General features: G+C 40.3%; 1 protein-coding gene across 1 annotated transcript in view; it reads right to left on the bottom strand.

The window, feature by feature from the left end:
• The window catches only part of LOC109024650 (phospholipid-transporting ATPase ABCA3), a 92560-nt gene that overhangs the window by 43796 nt on the left and 22671 nt on the right, over window positions 1-26093 (bottom strand). Inside the window, exons 4-6 of the mRNA XM_055365436.2 lie at window positions 12124-12251; window positions 9742-9889; window positions 4874-5133 (exon numbers count right to left, since the gene is read on the bottom strand). Coding sequence (XP_055221411.2) covers window positions 4874-5133; window positions 9742-9889; window positions 12124-12251 — 536 coding nt within the window. The remainder of the gene's footprint in view (window positions 1-4873; window positions 5134-9741; window positions 9890-12123; window positions 12252-26093) is intronic.

The following is a 26093-nucleotide window of genomic DNA, read 5'->3' as shown; positions in this document are numbered from 1 at the left end:
AGCCAACAAACATGAAAAAAAGCTCAACATCATTGATCATTAGAGAAAGGCAAATCAAAACCACAATGAGATAACCACCTCACACCAGTCAGAATGGGCATTATTAAAAAGTCAAGAAACAACAGATGCTGGTGAGGTTGCAAAGAAATAGGAACACTTTTACACCGTTGGTGAGAATATAAATTAGTTCAACCATTGTGAAAGATGGTGTGGTGATTTCTCAAAAATCTAGAACCAAAAATAGCATTTGACCCAGCAATCCTATTACTGGGTATATACCCAAAGGAATATAAATCATTCTATATTAAAGATGCATGCACACAGATGTTCACTGCAGCACTGTTCACAATAGCAAAGACATGGAATCAACCCAAATGCCCATCAGTGATAGAAGCGATAGACTGGATAAAGAAAATATGGTACATACACGCCATATATATGTACGGAATACTATGCAGCTATAAAAAGGAAGGAGATCATGTCATTTGCAGGGACATGGATGGAGCTGGAAGCCATTATCCTCATCAAACTAATGCAGGACCGGGAAACCAAACACTGCATGTTCTCACTTATAAGTGGGAGCTGAACAATGAGAACACATGGATACATGGACACAGGGAGGGGAACAACACACACTGGGGCCTGCTGGGGGGTGTTGTGGGGAGGGAGAGCACTAGAAAAAATAGTTAATGTATGCTGGGCTTAATACCTAGGTGATGGGTTGCTCTGTGCAGCAAACCACCATGGCACATGTTTACCTATGTAACAATTCTGCACATCCTGTACATGTACCCCAAAACTAAAAATGAAAATTTAAAAAAATAAATAAATGAAGGCATAAAGAAAATGTGGTATATATATATATGAAATGGTATTTATTCATGTTTTAAAAATAGGGAAATTCTGTCACTTGGGACAGCATGGATGACCCTGGAGGACATTATGCTAAGAGAAATAAACCAGGCACAGAAACACAAATACTGCATAATCTTACTTATATGTGGAACCAAAAACAATCAAACTCACAGAAACAGAGAGCAGAATGGTGGGTGCCAGAGGCTGGGAGGTGGAAGAAATGAGGAAATGTTGGTCAAAGGGTGCAAAGTTTCAATTAGACAGGAGAAATAAGCAAGTATTTAGGTGATTGAAAAGTGTTAAATAATGAAAAAGATGGGTAAACAGCTTTAAAATTAAGAACTTCTAATTATTAAAGAGTCCTATTGTAAGAGTAAAAGGCATTAGGAAAAGATATCTGCAATGCATGTCAACTACCAAAATAATTGTATTTCAAATACACTGGAAGTTCTTACACCTCCAAATGAAAAAAAGAATACCAAATGAAACCAAACAAACAGAAAAATAGAGGTGGGCACAATGGCACACGCCTGTAGTCCCAGCTATTTGGGAGACTAAGGTAGGAGTATTGCTTGAGCCCAAAAGTCTCAGTCAGCCTAAGTAAGAACCCATTTCTTTTCTTTTCCTTTTCTTTTCTTTTTTTTTTTTTTTGGACAGAGCCTTGCTCTGTTGCCCAGGCTGGAGTGAAGTGGCGTGATCTCGGCTCACTACAACCTCTGCCTCCAGGGTTCAAGTGATTCTCCTACCTCAGCCTCCTGAGTAGCTGGGATTACAGGCATGCACCACCATGCCCGGCTAAGTTTTGTATTTTTACTAGAGACTGGGTTTCAGCATGTTGACCAGGCTGTTCTTGAACTCCTGACCTCAGGTGATCCACCCACCTCCACCTCCCAAAGTGCTGGGATTACAGGTGTGAACCACTGCGCCCGGCCAAGACCTCATTTCTTAAAAAAAGAAAAAAGAAATGTAATGAATGGGAAAAATAATCAAGGGATCCGAGCAGATGTTTCACTGAAGAGAATATTCAAATAGCCAATAAGCGTCATAATATGCTCAGCCTTATTAATAATTAAGGAGATTACAATTAAAACCACCGTGCAAAGGAGAGCTCGATACAGTGCCCAGAAGAGTGAGGACAAACTGGAATGCACCTGCAACCCTAAATCTGTCTCTCTCCAACTCTTACCAACACAACTTTTAGAATGTAATGCCTACTGCTTCACTTCAGTCTCCCAAATCTCATGCCACTTTGCTTCTGGCCAACTTCAAACAGGAACCACATGGGGAAGAATTTTCCAGGAAATACAGTTCCCAGGATAAATGGGTTGGCAACTAAACAATCCAGAGCAATGAGATATCATGACACACTCACAAGACCTGATAAAATTAGAAAATACTGGTAACACCAAATGTTGGTGAAGATGTAGAACAAACAATTTTTAGGCATTGCTAGTGGGTGTTAAAATATATAGAACTTTACTGGCAAACTTTGGCATTATCTACTAATGGCAAATATACACAATGTAACATTCAACAAAAAAAGACACCTATAAAATGTTCATGGCAGCATTCCTTATAATCATCATCAAACAATCCAAATGAAAATATCAAAGTTAAATGGATAAATTGTGATACAGTCATACTGTGGAATCATAGAACTCAACTAATATAAATGAACTATAGCTACATATTTAATTGAACGACTCATGCAGATGCAAAATAATATAATGCATGATTCCATTTATTTTAAGTTCAAAAACAGACAAAATTAACTCCTGTTAGTGTATATTTTTGGAAAAGTTATTTGGAGGGTACACAAGGGGACACCTACAGTGCTGGCAGTGTTATTATTATTTTTTTTCGAGACAGAGTCTTGCTCTGTCTCCTAGGCTAAAGTGCAGTGGTGCGATCTCAGCTCACTGCAACCTCCACCTCCCAGGTTCAAACAGTTCTCCTGCCTCAGCCTCCTGAGTAGCTGGGATTACAGGCATGTGCCACCACACCTGACTAATTTTTGTATTTTTAGTAGACCTGGGGATTCACCATGTTGGCCAGGCTGGTCTCAAACTCCTGACCTCGTGATCCCCTGCCTTAGCTTCCCAAAGTGTTGGGATTACAGGCATGAGCTACCGCACTTGGCCTTGTTTTATTTCTTAACAGAGCCATAACAAAATGGGGTTACTTTCTTTATAATAAATTGATTTAACCATACACTTATGATTTGTGTACTTTCCTGTGTATGTATGACAGGCTTAAATTAAAAAAATTAAAGAATAAATAGCATAAGTCATATGAATGACGTCTGTATAACATCCTCTGGGCGACACAAGGAAAAAGGATTAAATAATTGTTGAGAATTAAAGATAAACATCAACAAGGAGATGGTGACTGTGAAGGATGAGGCAGAAAGTTAACTGTGTTCACCAATCAGAGAAGAGAAAGAAAAGCATTACAGTCAGAAGAAATAAACATAAGCAAGCTTGAAAATCAGCCGTTCATTTTCGCTGGAAGAAAAGGGAGTTACTGGGGTAAACAACAACAACAAAATAGGAAGTAGTTAGGTGCTAAATCTTAGGAAATCTCTTCGCTTAAATGGATTTTATTCAGCAGACAATAGAATAAGTCAATCTCTAAAATTATTTCTAGCCATCTGTGTTACAGGATAATTACCCTGGCAACAACGTGTGAGGTAGATCAGCGGGTGAGCGAGTGGGTAAGGAGACGAGAAGAGCTAGTGAGAAGTAACATGATCCTGATCTGTAAAGTGGTGTTGACACTCATGAAGGAAAGAAAGAAAATGACATGACCTTTGACGATACAGAAGAAATCAGCGAAATGGAGAGACCATTGATACTAATAGCTGAAGCCCAAAGTTATTGGGTCCCTGCTATGTGCCAGGCACTGTGCAAAACACTGTACGTGAATTTCCCTATTTCTGCCTTGCAATAGTAGGTCTGGGTGATTGGAGGGTGATAATTTTCCAGGTAATATCTCACCAATATCAAGTCGGCCCTGCACGTTAGGTATTATTAGTGTCAACTTACATCTGAGAAAATAAGCTAGAAAAGTTATATATGCCATGTTACAGAGATAATGAGTAATACGGCCAAGGATTAAAACCTATGATTTATCAGGGTCCTTGAAACAAAGTAGATACTTAATAAATCAATAATGAATAAATAAATAATCATTGAATGAATCATTGGTTAAATGGCTGATAATGACTGGATTTTGAAGACAACATATTCTGGGCTAAGACATAATACTGGAGGGGACAATAAGAGGTCATATATTTTAAACAATCCAGGGATCAGAAATTTGATTTTAAAAAATCACAGCATCGATACAGCACGGTGGCTCAGGCTTGTAATCCCAGCACTTTGGGAGGCCGAGTCAGACGGATCACCTGAGGTCCGGAGTTGGAGACAAGCCTACCCAACATGGTGAAACCCCGTCTCTACTAAAAATACAAAAGAAAAGTTAGCTAGGCATGGTGGCTCACACCTGTAATCCCAGCTACTCGGGAGGCTGAGGCATAAGAATTGCTTGAACCTGGGAGGTGGGGATTGCAGTGAGCTGACATCAGACCACTGTACTCCAGCCTGGGTGACAAAGTGAGATTCGGTCTCGAAATAAATAAATAAATAAACATCACAGCATCACAGAATATTGGAATTGAATTGTATCTGAATTCATTTAGATATAATTCCAAGAGTCCAGTTGATTATTACTTTATTCCAGAGAGATTTTAGGGGATTTGGCATTTAAATTCTAACTGTAATATTCTTGTGAAGTAGACTTCTAGAACTAAAATGAAAACTATACCTGGAATTCTAATAAAAACAAAGTTATATAATATTGCCAAGAAGCCTAAGTGCTCAGTTCTTGCCTGCTACTGAAACACAACCATCCATCAGTGTTGACTATGTAGAAATAATTGAACCTTCCACATAAATTTGCCCCATACACTCAGAATTTTCTATAGAAGCTTCATCTACCACAAGAAAAGGGGAGTTACCTTCAGTCGATTTTCCTTTTCCCACACAAGGGATTGAACAACGGTGAGATGATTTAGAGAGAAGATACATACAAGTACTAAAGGAATGAAAATACCAGAAAACTTAAGGAAGAAATCGTGGTAATACGGTGGGTAGGAAAATCTCTGAACAAAAACGTTGACACTGTTAAACAGCATTTCTGCAGCTTGGCCGCTATGATATCGCATGATGGCCTTATCCAGGGAGTGTTGCACAAACAGGAACCCTTCGCTGATGTACCCTAAATGAGAAAACAAAGATTGATAAGTACAATAGACCAAAAAACAGCTGAGCTGAACAAAGACAGGGAATTAGCGTATGTCAGAGATAAAGCTAAGTGTAATGAGTCTTTCTGATAGTCTAAATTTCAGAGCAGCTATCATGGTTTTGCCACACAAATGCATAATACTTTCTAAAATGATCCTAACCCCCAGCTTACCAAAAGTGAAATATTGCATGAAATTGGAGAGCTGCTTTCTGCAATCTCAATTAATTTAAATAAGTGAGAATTGGATTAATTATTGCATAGGTAAAGACTTTGATTCTGTATCCTGGACAGTTGAAGAGAGAAATGAAGCTCATACAACTAAGTGACATCAGTGAGTGATGCTGAAGTGCCACAGCTGAGTGACATACATGAGCTGATGTCTGATAGTCAGTGATAAACCAAGTGTGGTCCTTTGACTGGTGACAGTATGCAAACAGTTTCTTACCAGTACATGAATTGAACACAGAAATTAAGGACAAAGACTTAAAACTTGCATAGAAATTTAGCATTGCCATAACATCTAAAAACTATTTTTTCTATTAATTTGCATAGGTCCTTGATGTACTCTGAGTGTTATTCCTGTGTCAGATACACAAATGGTGTGTATTTTCTCCCCTAGCAATCTTGCCTTTTTATTTAATAGTGTCTTAAATATGAGAAGTATTTAACTTTGATAAAGTCCTATTTATCCATTTCTTCTTTTTTCAATTTTTTTCAAAAGTGCCTTTTGTGCCCTAACAAATCACTGCCTACCCTCAAATCATAAAGATATTCTCATCAATGTTGCCACAGAAGCTTTATCATTTTAGCTTTAGGATCATCTTGAATTAATTAATTTTGTGTAGGGTGTAAGGAAGTGATCAAGATTCATTCTTTCCATAGGAATACCAAGTTACTCCAGCAAAAGTCATTGAGAAGATTTTCTTTCCCTAGTGAATTATACTGCAGTTTTGTAGAAAACCCTGCGACCATATGTGTATATTTCCAGACATCCTATTCTTTCTGTTGGTCTATCTGTTCATCCTCACACCTATATGACAACGTCTTAATTACTGTAGTTTTACAAAAAATCTTGAAATCAGGCAGAATATGTCCGCTGACATTGTTCTTTCCCAAGATTATTTTTCCTAATTCAGATCTGCCGAGACCAGCTCGGTCATGGAGACCCTAACCCAGAGGCACTAGAGGAATTAAAGACACATGTACAGAAATATAGCGTGTGGAGTGCGAAATCAGGGGTCTCACAGCCTTCAGAGTTGACAGCCTCGAACAGAGATTTACGCACATATTTATTGACAGCAAGCCAGTGATAAGCATTGTTTCTATAGATTATAGATTAACTAAAAGCATTTCTTATGGGAAATAAAGGGATGGGCCGAAATAAAGGGATGGGTCTGGCTAGTTATCTTCAGCATGAACATGTCCTTAAGGCACAGATCGCTCTTGCTATTGTTTGTGGCTTAGGAACGCCTTAAGCGGTTTTCCACCATGGGTGGGCTAGGTGTTCAGTTGCCCTCAATCCGGTGAACCCACAACCTTCAGCGTGGGCATCACGGCCATCACGAACATGTCACAGTGCTGCAGAGATTTTGTTTATGGCCAGATTTGGGGGCCTGTTCCCAACCCAGATCCTTTTCATTTCCACGTAAATTTTAGAATAAACTTGTCAATTTCTCTAAAATAGCGTGCTGAGGTTTTTTGTGTTTTTGTTTTCGTTTGGAGAGAATGTCTCACTCTGTCGCCCAGGCTGGTGTGCAGTGGCGTGATCTAGGTTCACTGCAACCTCCACCTCCTGGGCTCAAGCAATTCTCTCGCCTCATCCTCCCTAGTAGCTGGGACTACAGGCACACGCCACTGTGCCGGTTAATTTTTTTTTTTTTTTTTGGTATTTTTTGTAGAAACGGGGTTTCGTCATGTTGCCCAGACTGGTCTTGAACTCCTGAACTCAGGTGATCTGCCTGCTTTGGTCTCCCAAAATGCTGGAATTACAGGCATAAGCAACCTCAGCCCAGCCCCTGCTGAGATGTTGACTGTGTGTATATTGACCCTGTAGCTCAATTTAGGGAGACTTTACATTGTAACAATTTTGAGTCATCCAATCAAGGAAGTTAAAATATTTTACCATTTGTTGAGGTTCTTTAAATTTTTCTTTTAGAAGTGCTTTGTTATTTTTGATGTAGGCTTATTATAATTTATTGTCATGTACTTGTATCTTGGGATTTTACTAAATTAACACATTAGTTGCAGTAGGTTTTTTTTTTGTAATTTCTTTTATCTGTATACATGATTCTGTCACCTGCAAAGAAATATAATTTCTTTCCATCTTTTCCAAAATTAATGCCTTTTATTTCTTTTTCTTTTTCTGGTGCAGATGAGAACTTCCAGGAATATGCTGAATAGAACTGATGAGAGCAAACATTCCTGATATCAGGAGGGAAATGTTCAATTTTATCAGTAAGCTACACATTTTTCACAATGTGCTTTATCAGATTGAAGAAATTCATTTTATGGTACCTTGGGTAGGAAAATTTTTAAAAATGTACTTTTTGGTCAGGCACGGTGGCTCATGCCTGTAATCCCAGCACTTTGGGAGGTGGAGGCAGGTAGATCGCTTAAAACCAGGGGTTCAAGACCAGCCTGGCCAACATGGTGAAACCCCGTCTCTACCAAAAATACAAAAATTAGCTGGGCATGGTGGCACATGCCTGTGATCCCAGCTACTGGAGAGGCTGAGGCAGGAGAATCGCTTGAGCCTGGGAGGCGATGGTTGCAGTGAGCTGAGATCACACCACTGAACTCCAGCCTGGGTGACACAGGGAAACCCTGTCTCTAAATAAATAAATAAATATTTTATATATATACATATTTTATCTTAGAAGAGAAACAGTCTTTGCAGAATAGTTCCAAAGGCAATACAGAGAATTCCCATATACTATGCATTCTCAATGGGGTCACAGTATATGAACAGACCTATAGTGTATCTGTGATATTAATACTTCATGGGGGAGCTGATACAGAAAAAATGTCTAAAGCTCTCCTTAGAAAGGCAATAATAAAAAAGATTGAGAAATACTATTATATATCCTGTATGAAGCCTCCCTAACTCCCTAATATTACATCTTACATTACCATTGTACATTTGTCAAAACAAAACAAAAAAAATCAACATTGGGGCAACAGTATTTATACTTTACACAAACTTTATTGAATTTTACCAGTTTTTCCCGAATGTCTTTTTTTTTTCTATTCTAGGATCCCATTCAGAATACTGCATTGCATTTAGCTGTCACGTCTCCATAGTCTCCTCTGAGCTGTTAAAGTTTCTCATTCTTTCCTTGTTTTTCATGACCATGAGAGTTTTTAAGAATATTGGTCAGCCATTTTGGAGAATGTTCCACAATTTGGGTTTAATGTTTTCTTACTAGTAGACTAAGGTTATAATGCAGTAACATAATTTGGAAAAGGCATAAGATTTCATTTCAAATTTTATGACTGGAAAAATAATATTTGAAAATTATTATTAATTTTTTTTGAGACAGAGTCTCGCTCTGTTGCCTAGGCTGGAGTGCAGTGGCATGATCTTGGCTCACTGCAACCTCCGCCTCCCAGGTTCAAGCGATTCTCCTGCTTTAGCCTCCCAAGTAGCTGACATTACAGGTGCCCGCCACTACACCCAGCTAATTTTTGTACTTTTATTGGAGACAGGGTTTCATCATGTTGCCCAGGCTGGTCTTGAACTCCTGACCTCAAATGATCCGCCCACTTTGGCCTCCCAAATTGCTGGGATTACAGGTGTGAGCCACCACACCTGGCCTGAAATTATTTTTAAAGAGAATAACATACATCACAATTCTGCCACCCTAACAGAGCAATTGTTTTCATATTTGGGTATCTGTCCCAGTTTTATGCTGATGAATATGCAGTTAACATAGATATAATTTGATAATACAGTTCTGAACTTTGCTTTTACAAAAAGATCTCATGAGTATTTTAATGACTGCACAATGTTCTGTCAAATTGTATTTATATTTGCACTATTAACTTACCATGCCTAAGATGTAGGTTATTTCAAATTTTTAAGAATTATGCTAAATTAATCAGTTTATTTCTTTGGTTGAATAGTTTCCTCAAGGTAAATTTGCAAAGTTATTGGTAAAAGCAAAGCCCCCACACTAAATCCTTGTAAATGGTAGGCTGTATAGTAAGTTGAAATTTTTAAATTACTATAGTTATATTAAAAATCACTCATCAATCCAACAGAATAACACACAGTTACAATTAATCAGGCTGTGTCAGTACCTACAAATGTTCATTACGTCATGTAAGTCAAAAATTCACAATTAAGCTACATGAAAATATAAAGATATACAATGGTAACGACCAGGAAAGGATAAAAGGCAATAAAAATATGTTGTTCAAGTATATAGGATTTTTCATATGGGGTTTTGGACACATTTAAAAATCACCAAAATAGTAAGTTAAAAATAAGCGGCTTGCACTGCAAGAGTAAAGAAACAGAAGTATAAATACCTAATGGCTCGTCCTATATGACTGGGATATTAAGAATAAAGATCTGCTTACCAGGACTCCCTCCATTTTCATCACAGTTTCTGGGTCCCACCGAAGGGATAGGTGGAAAGAGAAAATTTGTCAACCAGCCTTCTTCTTCATAAACATCGTACAGCATATTGCTCTTCCTTTCATTACTAAAACGCAGGTAATATTTTACCTAGAAGGAGCAATAAGAAACAATCAATATCAAAGAACTCCCCCCCCCCACCCAAAATTAATTAAAGAATAATCAGAAACAAAAGAAAGTTAAAGTACAACTGGGAATATGTGATTTCGAGGTAGACTGCCTGATGAGGCTGAAGTATATTCTGGACATCCGGAAGTGAGAGCAAATTTGTCCCAAGGCACCCATGCTCTGACTACATCTGAACTCAAGCCCACCTCCTTTAAATCCATCCTCTGTTAATTTTGTGAAATTTTTTATTGAGGTGTCAGCAACACTTAGATGTATACTGCAGGCTTGTGGTAAGAAAATGTGTGGTAACTTTTACGTAATTATGAATGTTTTTTCCCTAAACAGACAGCTGGCTGCATACTAAAATGAAATGTACCAAAAGGCATTATTAATTTTCCTTCCCTTTATGTCAGTCAAGTGTAGTGTTCTAAAAGGAAAATCTCTTCTTCTCTTAAAAGCAATGATAACATAAAGAAGACTCTGATATGAGAATGGAGGAGGAATGTGATAAGATCTCAGTATGGAGTGTTCCATAGTCTAATTATTAAATGAAAAGGTAGTACTAATTTTGGAGAACTGAGTAAACGTCAAGGTACATCATGCTGAGGTTAACTAACTTTAAAAGACAAAAAATGGGCCAGGCATGGTGGCTCACACCTGTAATCCCAGCACTTTAGGAGGCTGAGGCGGGTAGATCACTTAAGGTCATGAGTTCGAGACTAGCCTGGCCAACATGGTGAAACCCTGTCTCTACTAAAAATACAAAATTAGCCAGGAGTGGTGGTGGGCGCCTGTAATCCCAGCTACTTCGGACGTGAGGCAGGAGAATCACTTGAACCCGGGAGGTGGAGGTTGCAGTGGGCCAAGATCACACCACTGCATTCCAGCCTGGGCAACAAAGTGAGACTCTGTCTCAAAAAAAAAAAAAAAGACAGCAAATGGACCAAGAGTTGTCAAAAGTCAGAAGGCTCAGACCAGAGAAATCAGGAAGAGTAGGAGGGACAGGCAGAGACCATACGTCTGGATGAATATTCATATACTCAGTTATGAAGATAAAAGTTTTAGGGACTTATTCCATGTTCAAGGAGGCAGCCCCTATTCCTCAAGGAGCTCAAATTCTAGTTGAGGAAACATACAGATTTACATTGTAGTATAAACTCAGTGATAGACACATGGTTAAGGTATTCATGGAAGGATGTAGGAAGGAAGCGGTACATGTGGTCAGAAGAGGCAATACAGACAGTCACAGCAGCAGTTGCACAAGGTAAGCATGTGCAAGCCAAATATAGGGCAGGGCGAGGGAGACCATGCCAGACACAAGAGGTGAAGTTTCCAATTGCACCAATTTAAATTTAAATTGCCAAGCCCAGTGTGCACCACTGAGCCTAGATCAGCATCAGTTTACAATGAGTCACCATCTTGAGGGACATTGACCTATATGGAGGAAGTTATGGGGTGGAATGAAAGGATACCTATTACCCTAGTTAAAACCTGGCAGTTTTCCTTACTTTTTTGTTCCATTGACAACCATCTGTATCCTAAATGCAGAATTTTGGCTCTGGGCATATCTATATGTTGTACTTTGGTTATTTTACTCAACACCAGAGACCCCAAGTTCAAAGCACTGTCCTTGCTTCTCCTCCTTGGGGGCTTATTATCAGAATCTTCCCTGGTGTTTGCAGATGTTCTAATTTTGATTCAGCCTGCTTAAGCCTTAGAGTTATTTTCTGTATTTATAATTAGAAGAGAAATTATGAGATTCACTCAAAAGAAAAAGGAAATATTTCATGTTGTGTTCCCTGCTAATGAAGATGCGTATGTTTTATTTACTGCATCAGGTGTTTTGTCCCAGGAAATGTGCATTTTCTTTACCATCATCTATAGGGCTACAGACAGTTGCCCTATCAGATACAATGGCAGAGGCAATGTCCACAATTGTCAGTGTTTCCTATGAGTCCAGTTTATGAATAAAGCCTGGTAGGTGGTGAATACAATTCCTTCCTCATTAGCATGAAGCACTGGCTAAATTAATGCACAGACACTGAAGTTAGTTAGATCTGGATTCCAATCCCTGCTCTACCACACATAAGCACTATGATCTTGGGAAAGCTATGGTCCTCCACTTACAAAATGGAATAACGAACAATACCTCTACTTCATTAAATCTCTAGAAATTGGAAGTAGAAATATGAGGTTTCTGCATAAAACTTTCTCACCTTCAGTGGCAGGGGATCATTGCTATTTTTGAAGTCATGGTCAAAAACAATAGCAGCCAAAACGTTTTTAGAGTTATTTATTTGCTTAACGTAATCTTCAAATTCTTCTTCTGAGGAAAAGCCTAGAACTGTAGAGAGACAAAAGTCTAATGTGTGAGTTGTCCATACAAGAGCAAAATATATGATAGCTCTTCCTACATGTAAAATGGGAGACTATTTTACATGGATAGAAGGCTATCAAAATATTGTTATTAAATTTCAAAACACTGTTGCTGAAACATTGGCATAATGAACTAATGGATACTTGGAGTGCATAAAAATGTTAGGGGTTTAAAAAAATTTGACCACAAGTTTAAAATCATAATGAATTGCTATAATAAATACATTTAAGTAAACCAAGGGATAAAGGATGTTTCCTTTATCAAAAACAGTGTTTTGAAAGTTCCATCTTAGCTGATCCATTCCAAGATGGCTGAATAGGAACAGCTCTGGTCTGCAGCTCCCAGCATGATAGATGCAGAAGATGGGTGATTTCTGCATTTCCAACTGAGGTACCTGGTTCATCTCATTAGGACTGGTTGGACAGTGGGTGCAGCCCACGGAGGGTGAGCTGAAGCAGGGCAGGGTGTCACCTTACCCAGGAAGCACAAGGGGTTGGGGGATTTCCCTTTCCTAGCCAAGGGAAGCCATGATAGACTGTACCTGGAAAAACGGGAAACTCCCACCCAAATACTGCGCTTTCCCCAAGGTCTTAGCAACCGGCACACAAAGAGATTCTCTCCCGTGCCTGGCTCAGCAGATCCCACGCCTATGGAGCCTTGCTCACTGCTAGCGCAGCAGTCTGAGATGGAACTGTGAGGTGGCAGCCTGGCTGGGGGAGGGGCGTCACCATTGCTGAGGCTTGAGGAGGGAAACAAAGTGCTGGGAAGCTCAAACTGCAGCTCAGCAAGGCCTACTGCCTCTAGACACTACCTCTGTGGGCAGGGCTTAGCTGAACAAAAGGCAGCAGACAACATTTGCAGACTTAAATGTCCCTGTCTGACAGCTCTGAAGAGAGCAGTGATTTTCCCAGCACAGTGTTTGAGCTCTGAGAACAGACAGACTGCCTCCTCAAGTGGGTCCCTGGCCCCTGTGTAGCCTAACTGGGAGAGAGCTCCCAGTAGGAGCTGACAGACACCTCATATAGGTGGCTGCCCCTCTGGGATGAAGCTTCCAGGGGAAGGATCAGGCAGCAATATTTGCTGTTCTGCAGCTCCGCTGGTGATACCCAGGCAAACAGGGTCTGGGGAGGACCTCCAGCAAACTCCAACAGACCTGCAGCTGAGGGTCCTGACTGTTAGAAGGAAAACTAACAGACAGAAAGGAATAGCATCAACATCAACAAAAAGGACATCTACACCAAAACCCCATCTGTAGGTCACCAACATCAAAGACCAAAGGTAGATAAAACCACAAAGATGGGGAGAAACCAGAGCAGAAAGCTGAAAATTCTAAAAATCAGAGCACTTCTTCTCCTCCAAAGGATCACAGCTCCTCGCCAGCAATGGAACAAAGCTGGATGGAGAATGACTTTGATGAGTTGACATAAGTAGGCTTCAGAAGGTCGGTAAAAACAAACTTCTCCAAGCTAAAGGAGGACTTCAAATCCATTGCAAGGAAGCTAAAAACCTTGAAAAAAGGTTAGACGAATGGCTAACTAGAATAAGCAGTGTAGAGAAGACCTTAAATGACCTGATGGAGCTGAAAACCATGGCACGAGAACTTCACGATGCATGCACAAGCTTCAATAGCTGATTCGATCAAGTGGAAGAAAGGGTATCAGTGACTGAAGATCAAATTAATCAAAGTGAGAAGACAAGGTTACAGAAAAAAGAGTAAAAAACAAACAAACAAAGCCTCCAAGAAATATGGGACTATGTGAAAAGACCAAATCTATGTTTGATTGGTGTACCTGAAAGTGATGGGGAGAATGGAACCAAGTTGGAAAACACTCTTCAGGATATTATCCAGGAGAACTTCCCCAACCAAGCAAGGCAGGCCAACATTCAAATTCAGAAAATACAGAGAACACCATAAAGATACTCCTCGAGAAAAGCAACCCCAAAACACACAATTGTCAGATTCACCAAGGTTGAAATGAAGGAAAAACGTTCTGGGCAGCCAGAGAGAAAGGTTGGGTTACCCACAAAGGGAAGCCCATCAGACTAATAGCAGATCTCTCGACAGAAACCCTACAAGCCAGAAGACAGTGGGGACCAATATTCAACATCCTTAAAGCAAAGAATTTTCAACCTAGAATTTCATATCCAGCCAAACTAAGCTTCATAAGTGAAGGAGAAATAAAATCCTTTACTGACAAGCAAATGCTGAGAGATTTTGTCACCACCAGGCCTGCCTTACAAGAGCTCCTGAAGGAAGCACTAAACATGGAAAGGAACAACTGGTACCAGCCACGCAAAAACATGCCAAATTGTTAAAGACCATCGATGCTAGGAAGAAACTGCATCCATTAAACGGGCAAAATAATCAGCTAACATCATGCAGGATCAAATGCACACATAACAATATTAACCTTAAATGTAAATGGGCTAAATGCCCCCAATTAAAAGACACAGACTGGAAAACTGGATAAACAGTCAAGACCCATCAGTGTGCTGTATTCAGGAGACCCATCTCACGTGCAAAGACACACAGAGGCTCAAAATAAAGGGATGGAGGAAGATCTAACAAGCAAATGGAAAACAAAAAAAAGCAGGGGTTGCAATCCTACTCTCTGAAAAAACAGACTTTAAACCAACAAAGATCAAATGAGACAAAGAAGGCCATTACATAATGGTAAAGGGATCAATTCAACAAGAAGAGCTAACTATCCTAAATATATATGCATCCAAAACAGGAGCACCCAGATTCATAAAGCAAGTCCTTAGAGACCTACAAAGAGACTTAGACTCCCACACAATAATAATGGGAGACTTTAACAACCCACTGTCAATATTAGACAGATCAATGAGACAGAAAGTTAACAAGGATATTCAGAACTTGAACTCAGCTCTGGACCAAGCAGACCTAATAGACATCTACAGAACTCTCCACCCCAAATCAACAGAATATACATTCTTCTTAGCACCACATCAAACTTATTCTAAAATTGACCACATAATTGGAAGTAAAGCACTCCTCAGCAAATGTAAAAGAACAGAAATCACAACAAACTGTCTCTCAGACCACAGTGCAATCAAATTAGAACTCAGGATTAAGAAACTCACTCAAACCTGCACAACTACATGGAAACTGAACAAGCTGCTCCTGAGTGACTACTGGGTACATAACGAAATGAAGGCAGAAATAAAGATGTTCTTTGAAACCAATGAGAATGAAGACACACATACCAAAATCTCTGGGACACATTTAAAGCAGTGTGTAGAGGGAAATTTATAGCACTAAATGCCCACAAGAGAAAGCAGGAAAGATCTAAAATTGACACCCTAACATCACAATTAAAAGAACTAGACAAGCAAGAGCAAACACATTCAAAAGCTAGCAGAACGCAAGAAATAACTAAGATCAGAGCAGAACTGAAGGAAATAGAGACACAAAAAACCCTTCAAAAAATCAATGAATCCAGGAGCTGGTTTTTTGAAAAGATCAACAAAATTGATAGACCGCTAGCAAGACTAATAAAGAAGAAAAGAGAGAAGAATCAAATAGACACAATAAAAAATGATAAAGGGGATATCACCACTGATCCCACAGAAATACAAACTACCATCAGAGAATACTATAAACACCTCTACGCAAATAAACTAGAAAATCTAGAAGAAATGGATAAATTCCTGCACACATACACCCTCCCAAGACTAAACCAGGAAGAAGTTGAATCCCTAAATAGAACAGTAACAGGCTCTGAAATTGAGGCAATAATTAATAGCTTACCAACCAAAAAAAGTCCAGGACCAGATGGATTCACAGCCGAATTCTACCAGAGGTACAAAGAGGAGCTGGTACCATTCCTTCTGAAACTATTCCAATCAACAGAAAAAGAGGGACTCCTCCCTAACTCATTTTATGAGGCCAGCATCATCCTGATACCAAAGCCTGGCAGAGAAACAACAAAAAAAGAGAATTTTAGACCAATATCCCTGATGAACATCAATGCGAAAATCTTCAGTAAAATACTGGCAAACCAAATCCAGCAGCAGCACATCAAAAAGCATATCCAGCACAATCAGTTTGGCTTTATCCCTGGGATGCAAGGCTGGTTCAACATATGCAAATCAATATACATAATCCATCATATAAAGAGAACCAGTGATAAAAACCACATGATTATCTCAGTAGATGCAGAAAAGGCATTTGACAAAATTCAACAGCCCTTCATGCTAAAAACTCTCAATAAACTAGGTATTGACGGAACGTACCTCAAAAAAATAAGAGCTATTTATGACAAACCCACAGCCAATATCATACTGAATGGGCAAAAACTGGAAGCATTCCCTTTGAAAATGGGCACAAGACAAGGATGCCCTCTCTCACCACTCCTATTCAACACAGGGTTGGAAGTTCTGGCCAGGGTAATCAGGCAAGAGAAAGAAAGAAACGGTATTCGATTAGGAAAAGAGGAAGTCAAATTGTCCCTGTTTGCAGATGACATGATTGTACATTTAGAAAACCCTATTGTCTCAGCCCAAAATCTCCTTAAGCTGATAAGCAACTTCAGCAAAGTCTCAGGATACAAAATCAACGTGCAAAAATCACAAGCATTCCTATACACCAATAACAGACAAACAGAGAGCCAAATCATGAGTGAACTCCCATTCACAATTGCTTCAAAGAGAATAAACTTACAAGGGAATCCAACTTACAAGGGATGTGAAGGACCTCTTCAAGGAGAACTACAAACCACTGCTCAATGAAATAAAAGAGGACACAAACAAATGGAAGAACATTCCATGCTCATGGATAGGAAGAATCAATATCGTGAAAATGGTCATACTGCTCAAGGTAATTTATAGATTCAATGCCATCCCCATCAAGCTACCAATGATTTTCATCACAGAATTGGAAAAAACTACTTTACAGTTCATATAGAACCAAAAAAGAGCCCGCATTGCTGGGACAATCCTAAGCCAAAAGAACAAAGCTGGATGCATCATGCTACCTGACTTCAAACTATACTACAAGGCTGCAGTAGCCAAACAGCATGGTACTGGCACCAAAACAGATATGTAGACTAATGGAACAGAACAGAGGCCTCAGAAATAACACCACACATCTACAACCATCTGATCTTTGACAAACCTGACAAAAACAAGAAATGGGGAAAGGATTCCCTGTTTAATAAATGGTGCTGGGAAAACTGGCTAGCCATAGGTAGAAAGCTGAAACTGGATCCTTTCCTTACACCTTATACAAAAATTAATTCAAGATGGATTAAAGACTTAAATGTTAGACCTAAAACCATAAAAACCCTAGAAGAAAACCTAGGCAATACCATTCAGGACATAGGCATGGGCAGGGACTTCATGACTAAAACACCAAAAGCAATGGCAACAAAAGCCAAAATAGACAAATGGGATCTAATTAAACTAAAGAGCTTCTGCATGGCAAAAGAAACTACCATCAGAGTGAACAGGCAACCTACAGAATGGGAGAAAAGTTTTGCAACCTACCTATCTGCCAAAGGGCTAATATCCAGAATCTACAAAGAACTCAAAAAAATTTATAAGAAAAAAATAAACAACCCCATCAAAAAGTGGGCAAAGGATAGGAACAGATGCTTCTCAAAAGAAGACATCTATGCAGCCAATAGACACATGAAAAAACGCTCATCATCACTGGTCATCAGAGAAATGCAAATCAAAACCACAATGAGATACCATCTCACACCAGTTAGAATTGCGATCATTAAAAAGTCAGGACATAACAGATGCTGGAGAGGATGTGGAGAAATAGGAATGCTTTTACACTGTTGGTGGGAGTGTAAATTAGCTCAACCATTGTGGAAGACAGTGTGGTGATTCCTGAAGGATCTAGAACTAGAAATACCATTTGATTCAGCAATCCCATTACTGGGTATATACCCAAAGGATTATAAATCATGCTACTATAAAGACACATACACACATATGTGAATTGCAGCACTATTCACAATAGCAAAGACTTGGAACCAACCCAAATGTCCATCAATGATAGACTGGATTAAGAAAATATGGCCCATATACACCATGGAATACTATGCAGCCATAAAAAAGGATGAGTTCATGTCCTTTGCAGGGACATGGATGAAGCTGGAAACCATCATTCTCAGGAAACTATCACAAGGACAGAAAACCAAACACCGCTTGTTCTCACTCATAGCTGGGAACTGAACAATGAGATCACTTGGACACAGGGTGGGGAACATCACACACCGGGGGCTATCGTGGGGTGGAGGCTGGGGGAGTGATAGCATTAGGAGAAATATCTAATGTAAATGACGAGTTGATGGGTACAGCAAACCAGCATGGCACGTGTATACCTATGTATCAAACCTGCACGTTGTGCACATGTACCCTAGAACTTAAAGTAAAATTTTTTCAAAAAAAGGGAAGTTCCATCTTAAAGGGAAATAAAAAACAGATCTGCCTGGGCGAGGTGGCTCATGCCTATTGGGGAACCTGCCCCCAATAGTCACATAGGTTCTTTTCTATTTTCCCTAAGCGCCGGCCGGGTTGAGAAATAAAGGGACAGAGTACAAAAGAGAGAAATTTTAAAGCTGGGCATCCAGGGGATACATCACATGTCAGTAGGTTCTGTGATGCCCCACAAGCCGCAAAACCAGGAAGATTTTATTAGTGATTTTCAAAGGGGAGGGAGTGTACGAATAGGGTGTGGGTCACAGAGATCATGTGCTTCACAAGGTAATAGAATATCACAAGGCAAATGGAGGCAGGATATCACAGGACCACAGGACTGGGGTGAAATTAAAATTGCTAATGAAGTTTCAGGCACCATTGTCATTGATAACATCTTATCAGGAGACAGGGTTTGAGAGCAACCGGTCTGAGTAAAATTTATTAGGCAGGAATTTCCTCGTCCTAATAAGCCTGGGAGCGCTATGGGAGACTGGGGCTTATTTCATCCCTACAGCTTGAGCATAAAAGACGGCCACACCCAAGGGGGCCATTTTAGAGGCCTACCCTCAGGCATTCTCTTTCTCAGGGATGTTCCTTGCTGAGAAAAAGAATTCAGCGATATTTCTCCCATTTGGTTTTGAAAGAAGAGAAACATGGTTCTGTTCTGCCCAGCTCACCGGCAGTCAGAGTTTAAGATTATCTCTCTTGTTCCCTGAACATTGCTGTTATCCTGTTCTTTTTTCAAGGCGCCCAGATTTCATACTGTTCAAACACACATGCTCTACAATTTGTGCAGTTAACACAATCATCAAAGGGTCCTGAGGTGACATACATTCTCCTCAGCTTACGAGATGACAGGATTAAGAGATTAAAGTAAAGACAGGCATAGGAAATCACAAGGGTATTCACTGGGGAAGTGATAAGTGTCCATGAAATCTTCACAATTTATGTTTAGAGACTGCAGTAAAGACAGGCATAAGAAAGTATAAAAGTATTAATTTGGGGAACTAATAAATGTCATGAAATCTTCACAATCCACATTCTTCTGCCATGGCTTCAACCGGTCCCTCCGTTCGGGGTCCCTGACTTCCCGTAATACACGCCTGTAATCCCAGCACTTTGGGAGGCCGAGGCAAGCAGATCACCTGGGGTCAATAGTTTAAGACCAGCCTGGCCAACATGGTGAAACCCCGTCTCTACTAAAAATACCGAAAATTAGCCAGGCATAGTGGAGGACACCTGTAATCCCAGCTACTCAGGAGGCTGAGACAGGAGAATTGCTTGAACCTGGGAGGCGGAGGTTGCAGTGAGCCGAGATCTCGCCATTACACTCCAGCCTGGGCAGCAAGAGCAAAACTCCACTCAAAAGAAAAGAAAAGAAAAGAAACCATCCATGAAATTTATTCAAAATCCTACAATAAGAGAATCTCTAATAGAGAAAATACTAAGAAATTAAGGAACAATACTACTTTATTGTTTCAATATTTGAGGCAATTATGTTTCAATATTTGAGGTGATCAATCAATGAATTTAGCCTAGATTAAACTTAATCTAATTGAAATTTTAAAAGACTGGGGTGTCATTTGTACTCTTCTAAGCCAAAGTAGTCAGTCATTTAAAATATCTGTATGTGGAATTGTATACACTAAAGATTTTCTTAGGAGTAAATGTGTTTGATGTAAACAGGATATCAAAGGCTTCAAAAGCCTGCAGGGGAAAATGAAATATCATGCGGTTTTATTATTCAGATTTAAATGGCTTGATTGTCACAACTCTTCCTGCAGCAAATCCCCAACAGTCTGATTCTCAAAAGCTTCCATCGGGAGCCTCATGATTGCCAATGTAGATGGAATAGCTTGAGAGAACATCAACATCCTCACCAAAGGTGAGGATGCTTCTCAAGTCCCCGTCTCTCAACAGGGTTTCCACTCCCTGCCACACTTGTCATCTGGACTCCAATGTATCACTAGTTCTGAATCTCAAAAAGACTAGCATACAGTCAGTTCCCTCAGCTACTTTGCTCCACTCATTTTTTGCACAAAAAACTATGAAAAACAAAGCAAAATAAAAACATAACACTCAACTCCAAAGATTTAGCCCCCATCCTGGACAAGTGTCTTTTCTGTATGTATGGATCCTGGGTGGAGACCCTTGAGTTTTGAGCCTCCAAAACATCTGCATTTAGGTGAATGCGGTGGTTGGGCACTTGCTTTATATTTGCATAAAAATGAGGCATTCCTATAGTTCTCATAAACAAAGAAACACCTTTATCCAAAGGGAAGAGGGAAGAATGAGGTCAGATTCTGGAATTGACCTGGATTCTGGTGTTCCTGAGTTAATATTTATTTAGCCTGAGAGGTGACTGTGCATTCACAATGATTTATCTCCAAGATATGTACTGTAAGCCCTCACTTATCATCATCAATAGGTTCTTGGAAACTGTAACTTTAAGTGAAATGATGTATAACGAAACTAACTTTGCCATAATCTGATATAAACAAGAGTTAAGGGCCAGCATGGTGGCTCATGTCTGTAATCCCAGAACTTGGGAGGCTGAGGCAGGGGGACTGCTTGAGGCCAGGAGTTTGAGACCAGCCTGACCAACATGGTGAGACTCTATTTCTACAAAATTAAAAAAAAAATTAGCCCAGGAGTAGTGGCCCACATCTATCATCCCGGTTACTTGGGAGGTTGAGGTGGGAGGAACACTTGAGCCCAGGAGTTTGAGATTACAGTGAGCTATGATTGCACCACTGCACCCCAGCCTGGATAGCAGAGCAAGACCTTGTCTCTGAAAAAAATTAAAAAAAAAAAGAGTTAAGTTTTTATTGTATATTACTGTTTTCTTTTTTCAGGGGTCAGAAAAACATCACCAAACATCTAAATAAATACCAAAACACTTCTAATATTAAACATTGAAATAAATAATGTGAGCCATATATACATTTAAGACAGATTAACAAACACAAGTAAAATAATGATTTAGATAGTTATTCCAGTTCAGGGTCGCAGGGGGCCAGAGCCTGTCCCTGCAGCTTAGGGCACAAGGCAAGAACCAACCCTAGACTGGATGAATGCCATCACGGGGCACAGTCACGCACACCTCACACTCACTTAGACTGGGACAATGTCAACATGCCAATTCCCCTAAAGTGCACATCTTTGGGATGCAGGAGAAAATTGGAATGCCCAGAGAAAACCCACACAGATACGGAGAGAACATGCAAGCTCCACTCTGACAACAGCCCGGGCTGGGAATCAATTTCTTTTTTCCCATCAAAGTTATAACAAAATGACGTTGGACAAAATGACTTTATTCAAGGGCCTGCTGGATTTGAGGCAGCCACTGGAAGAAAGGATCCAGCCTCCCTGACTGCTTTTTATACCCAGATTTCCATGTTGATCTCTAGTCAGCAACATAATCATTCCCCAAAGTTGATGAAATTTTGATAAGAGTAACAGCTTTCATTATGAGATGAATCAGACATCTCTCAGCTTCATGTGTGACTCCATATGACCAGCTTATACTTGGCTGCCAATGTTCTAAATCACTCATCGGCTTCAAAGAACCCAAGGGCACACACCAGGACAAGGTTTCATCTGCACTTGCCGCTAATCATGGTAACTCATGGCTGAGGGTGTGCCCAAGATTTTGGCACCAATCTGAGCCCCTTACTGCATCTCAAACAGGCTGGGGATGGTAGGTATCAAGGATAGTCCAATTAGTTTTGAAAAACAGTAAATGTACTGCTTTTCTAGTCCATAATGCTAATAGTTGTGATATATTGTGATACAACTACAGTGTCAGAAAAACATGTGATTGCCCTTAGGGACTGTCACTGATGATACATTTTGATATAAAACTGCAGATTTTGGCCAGGTGTGATGGCTCATACCTGTAATCCCAGCACTTTGGAATGCAGAGGCGGGTGGACCACTTGAGGCCAGGAGTTCAAGACCAGCCTGGCCAACATGGTGAAACCCCATCTCTACTAAAAAATACAAAAAATTAGCTGGGCGTGGTGGTGCATGCTTGTAATCCTAGCTACTTGGGAGGCTGAGGCAGGAGAATCCTTGAAACTGGGAGGCAGAGGTTGCAGTGAGCCAAGATTGCACCACTGCACTCTAGCCTGGGCGACAACTGCAAAACTCTGTCTCAAAAAAAAAAAAAAAAAAAAACCTGCAGATTTATTATTGTGAGGAAAGGGTAAATAGCAAACATAAATCCTATTTTCCTGGACCCAGGTGTACCCACTAAGATAACTATGAGTTTACTCTCTGGCAGCACTGTGCCTAGGTATGTGCTGAGTTAAAAAATATAGAATGTTAGCAGTGCCTGGAACTCATCATCAACATTGTTTGCTGCCATATATCTCGTCTAGAGACTACACTTGACTTGAGAAGAAAGTAGGACTTTGCACAAATTCTGGCAAATAAAAGTGGCGGCTTCCATATAATTACAGGGTGTACACCATATCGACCTCAGCTCTTGAACTGAATGTGCCCTGTGTACTGGTGGAACGTACAGCTGCACCTGTGCTGTTGGGAGACTTTCATATGAAAGTGCTGATGCTGTACATGTTATGTTCCCATCCTGGACACCACCCATTTTCATCATTCTTGTTTATGTTCTATAAAGTCATCACAGACACCTGAGTTAGGGAATACTGAAAGATTACTCCTAGGGAAAATACAAAATTAGGTTCCTGCAAGCCTCTGGTCACATTTTCATCAATTGATCAATACACGACCCGTTTTTTGGGGTGTTTCTGTTTGAAGACACCTTATTTAATACATACTGTTGATTCACTAACACTGACCTCACGGCCAGCAGCAGTATAACTCATGCCTGAATTAAGCTTCTCTAACATAGATATTTTCTCCAAAAGACATAATCAGGGCCAGGCACAGTGGATCATGCCTGTAATCCCAGCACTTTGGGAGGCCAAGGTGGGCAGATCACTTGAGATCAGGAGTTCTAGACCAGCCTGGCCAACTTGGTGAAACCCCATCTCTCCTAAAAATATAAAACTGTAGCTGGGCGTGGTGGTGTGTGCCTGTAGTTTCATCTACTCAGGAGGCTGAGACAGGAGAATGGCTTGAGCTGGGGGAGGTGGAGGTTGCAGTGAGCTGAGATCACGACATTGCACTCCAGCATGGGCAACAGAGTAAGAATCTGTCTCAAAAAAAAAGACATAATCATAGCCCTTTTGCACTTAGGAACATGAGACAGTACTTCAGCACTATGCCTGGGGGTGACATTAAACAACAAAATCACCAACATAAAGAACAAAGATGCAAAAAAAAAAAAAAAAAAAAAAAAGGCACTAACTATATCAAGTCAAGAATACTTGTTTGCAGTATGAGGGTTGAAACAAGGTGGACAGGGTGTCATCTTGTTTGACCTGGCCAAGGCTGGGAACCACCCTTGGAGAACTCAAAATTTTTTGCCACTCCCTGCATGTCTGCAAATGACCTAAAAAGTGAAACAGTTACTGATTTTGAGTTACACATAAATTTTAGTGAGTTGTTGAATTCACAAATTCAGAATCCACAAATAATGACAGTCAATTCTACTTTCTTAAGACAGTTTAATCTGGTGGTAGCTTAAAGTATATTTGGATTGCTAACCAAACCTAAGAACATTGTTGGTGGCTATGAAATTATGCTGAGGGGTCATAATCATCACTTTTGGCAAAACTGCAAAATACCAGATGCAAAGCACCTGATCTAATCTCCCTTTCTCAGGGGGTAGGCAAAGCTGGCACATAAATTTCAAAGCTGAAAGTAGCTTCTTGGGGGCTGGAATCAGGCGGGAACCTACAAGAGTTGGTCAGGAGCAGGAGGAGACATGGGCCTCAGAGAATTCAAATCATCAAAGTTGGTAAAACTAAGTCCACTCTCAAGAATAAAAAAGGTAGGCTGGGCGCGGTGGCTCACGCCTGTAATCCCAGCACCTTGGGAGGCCGAGGCGGGCGGATCACCTGAGATCAGGAGTTTGAGACCAGCCTGACCAACATGGATAAACCCCATCTCTACTAAAAATACAAAATTAGCTGGACGTGGTGGTGCATGCCTGTAATCCCAGCTACTCGAGAGGCTGAGGCAGGAGAATTACTTGAACCTGGGAGGCAGAGGTTGCGGTGAGCCAAGATCACACTATTGCACTCCAGCCTGGGCAACAAGAGTGAAACTCTGTCTCAAAAAAAAAAAAAAAAAAAAAAGGACACAGCTGGAAATAGAATATAATATCTAAATTTAAGAGCTACATGCTGGAAGTGGAATATAACATCAAGTGTTAAAAGCGGCCAGGCGCAGTGGCTTACACCTGTATTCCCAGCACTTTGGGAGGCAGAGGTGGGTGGATCATTTGAGGTCAGGAGTTCAAGACCAACCTGACCAACACGGTGAAACCCCATCTCTCACAAAAATACAAAAAAATTAGCCAGGTGTGGCAGCAGGTGCCTGTAGTCCCAGATACTCAGGAGGCTGAGGCAGGAGAATTGCTTGAACTCGGGAAGTGGAGGTTGCCAAGTGAGCCGAGATTGGGTCACTGCAGTCCAGCTTGGGTGACAGAGTGACATTCCTCCAACTCAAAAAAAAAAAAAAAAAAAAAAAGGTTAAAAGTTAGGTGGAAGTGAAATAAAAGGGAAGAATCACAAAGAACAAACCCAGAACGCTCTTGAGTTCCAATAAAGCTGAAATATTTGCAGTTGGCCTTTATGACTAGGTAGGCTTAAAACCACAAGATCCAGGTGGGAAGATTAAGATTAGAGAGGAAAGACAGGATTGATTTCCTTGGACCAGGTAGTTGAAGGCAGAAAGTTTGGTTATTTCCATTGCCTTGAATGAATCCAAGAAGCAGTAATCCAAATTTCAAATGGACAGGTTTACAGAGGAGATAGACATGGTTTCCTGTTCCAAATGTTTCCTCTACTGTTCATTTTGTTTCATATTTTGTATTATTATTTGGGAAACAGAAGACATGTTGGAAGTATTGCTAGATGCTACAGCTCTTCCAAATAGTCACTGGCAGGCTGGCCTTATGGTGATACTCAGCATAGGTGGTGGCAGAGCAGAGAGTTGTGTTTCCTATAGTAATAATAAATCCAATCTCTTTTTTTTTTTTTTTTTTTTTGATGGAGTCTCGTTCTGCTGCGCAGTCTGGATCACAGTGGCACGATCTCGGCTCACTGTAACCTCCACCTCCCAGGTTCAAGTGATTCTCCTGCCTCAGCCTCTTGAGTAGCTGGGATTACAGGCATGCGCCGCCACGTCTGGCTAATTTTGTATTTTTAGTAGAGATGGGGTTTACCCATGTTGGTCAGGCTGGTCTCAGTAGTAGAGTAGCTGGAA

Source organism: Gorilla gorilla, chromosome 18 (assembly GCF_029281585.2).
Source record: "Gorilla gorilla gorilla isolate KB3781 chromosome 18, NHGRI_mGorGor1-v2.1_pri, whole genome shotgun sequence".
Classification (NCBI taxonomy): Eukaryota; Metazoa; Chordata; class Mammalia; order Primates; family Hominidae; genus Gorilla; species Gorilla gorilla.
This window is presented reverse-complemented; position numbering and strand designations above follow the sequence as displayed.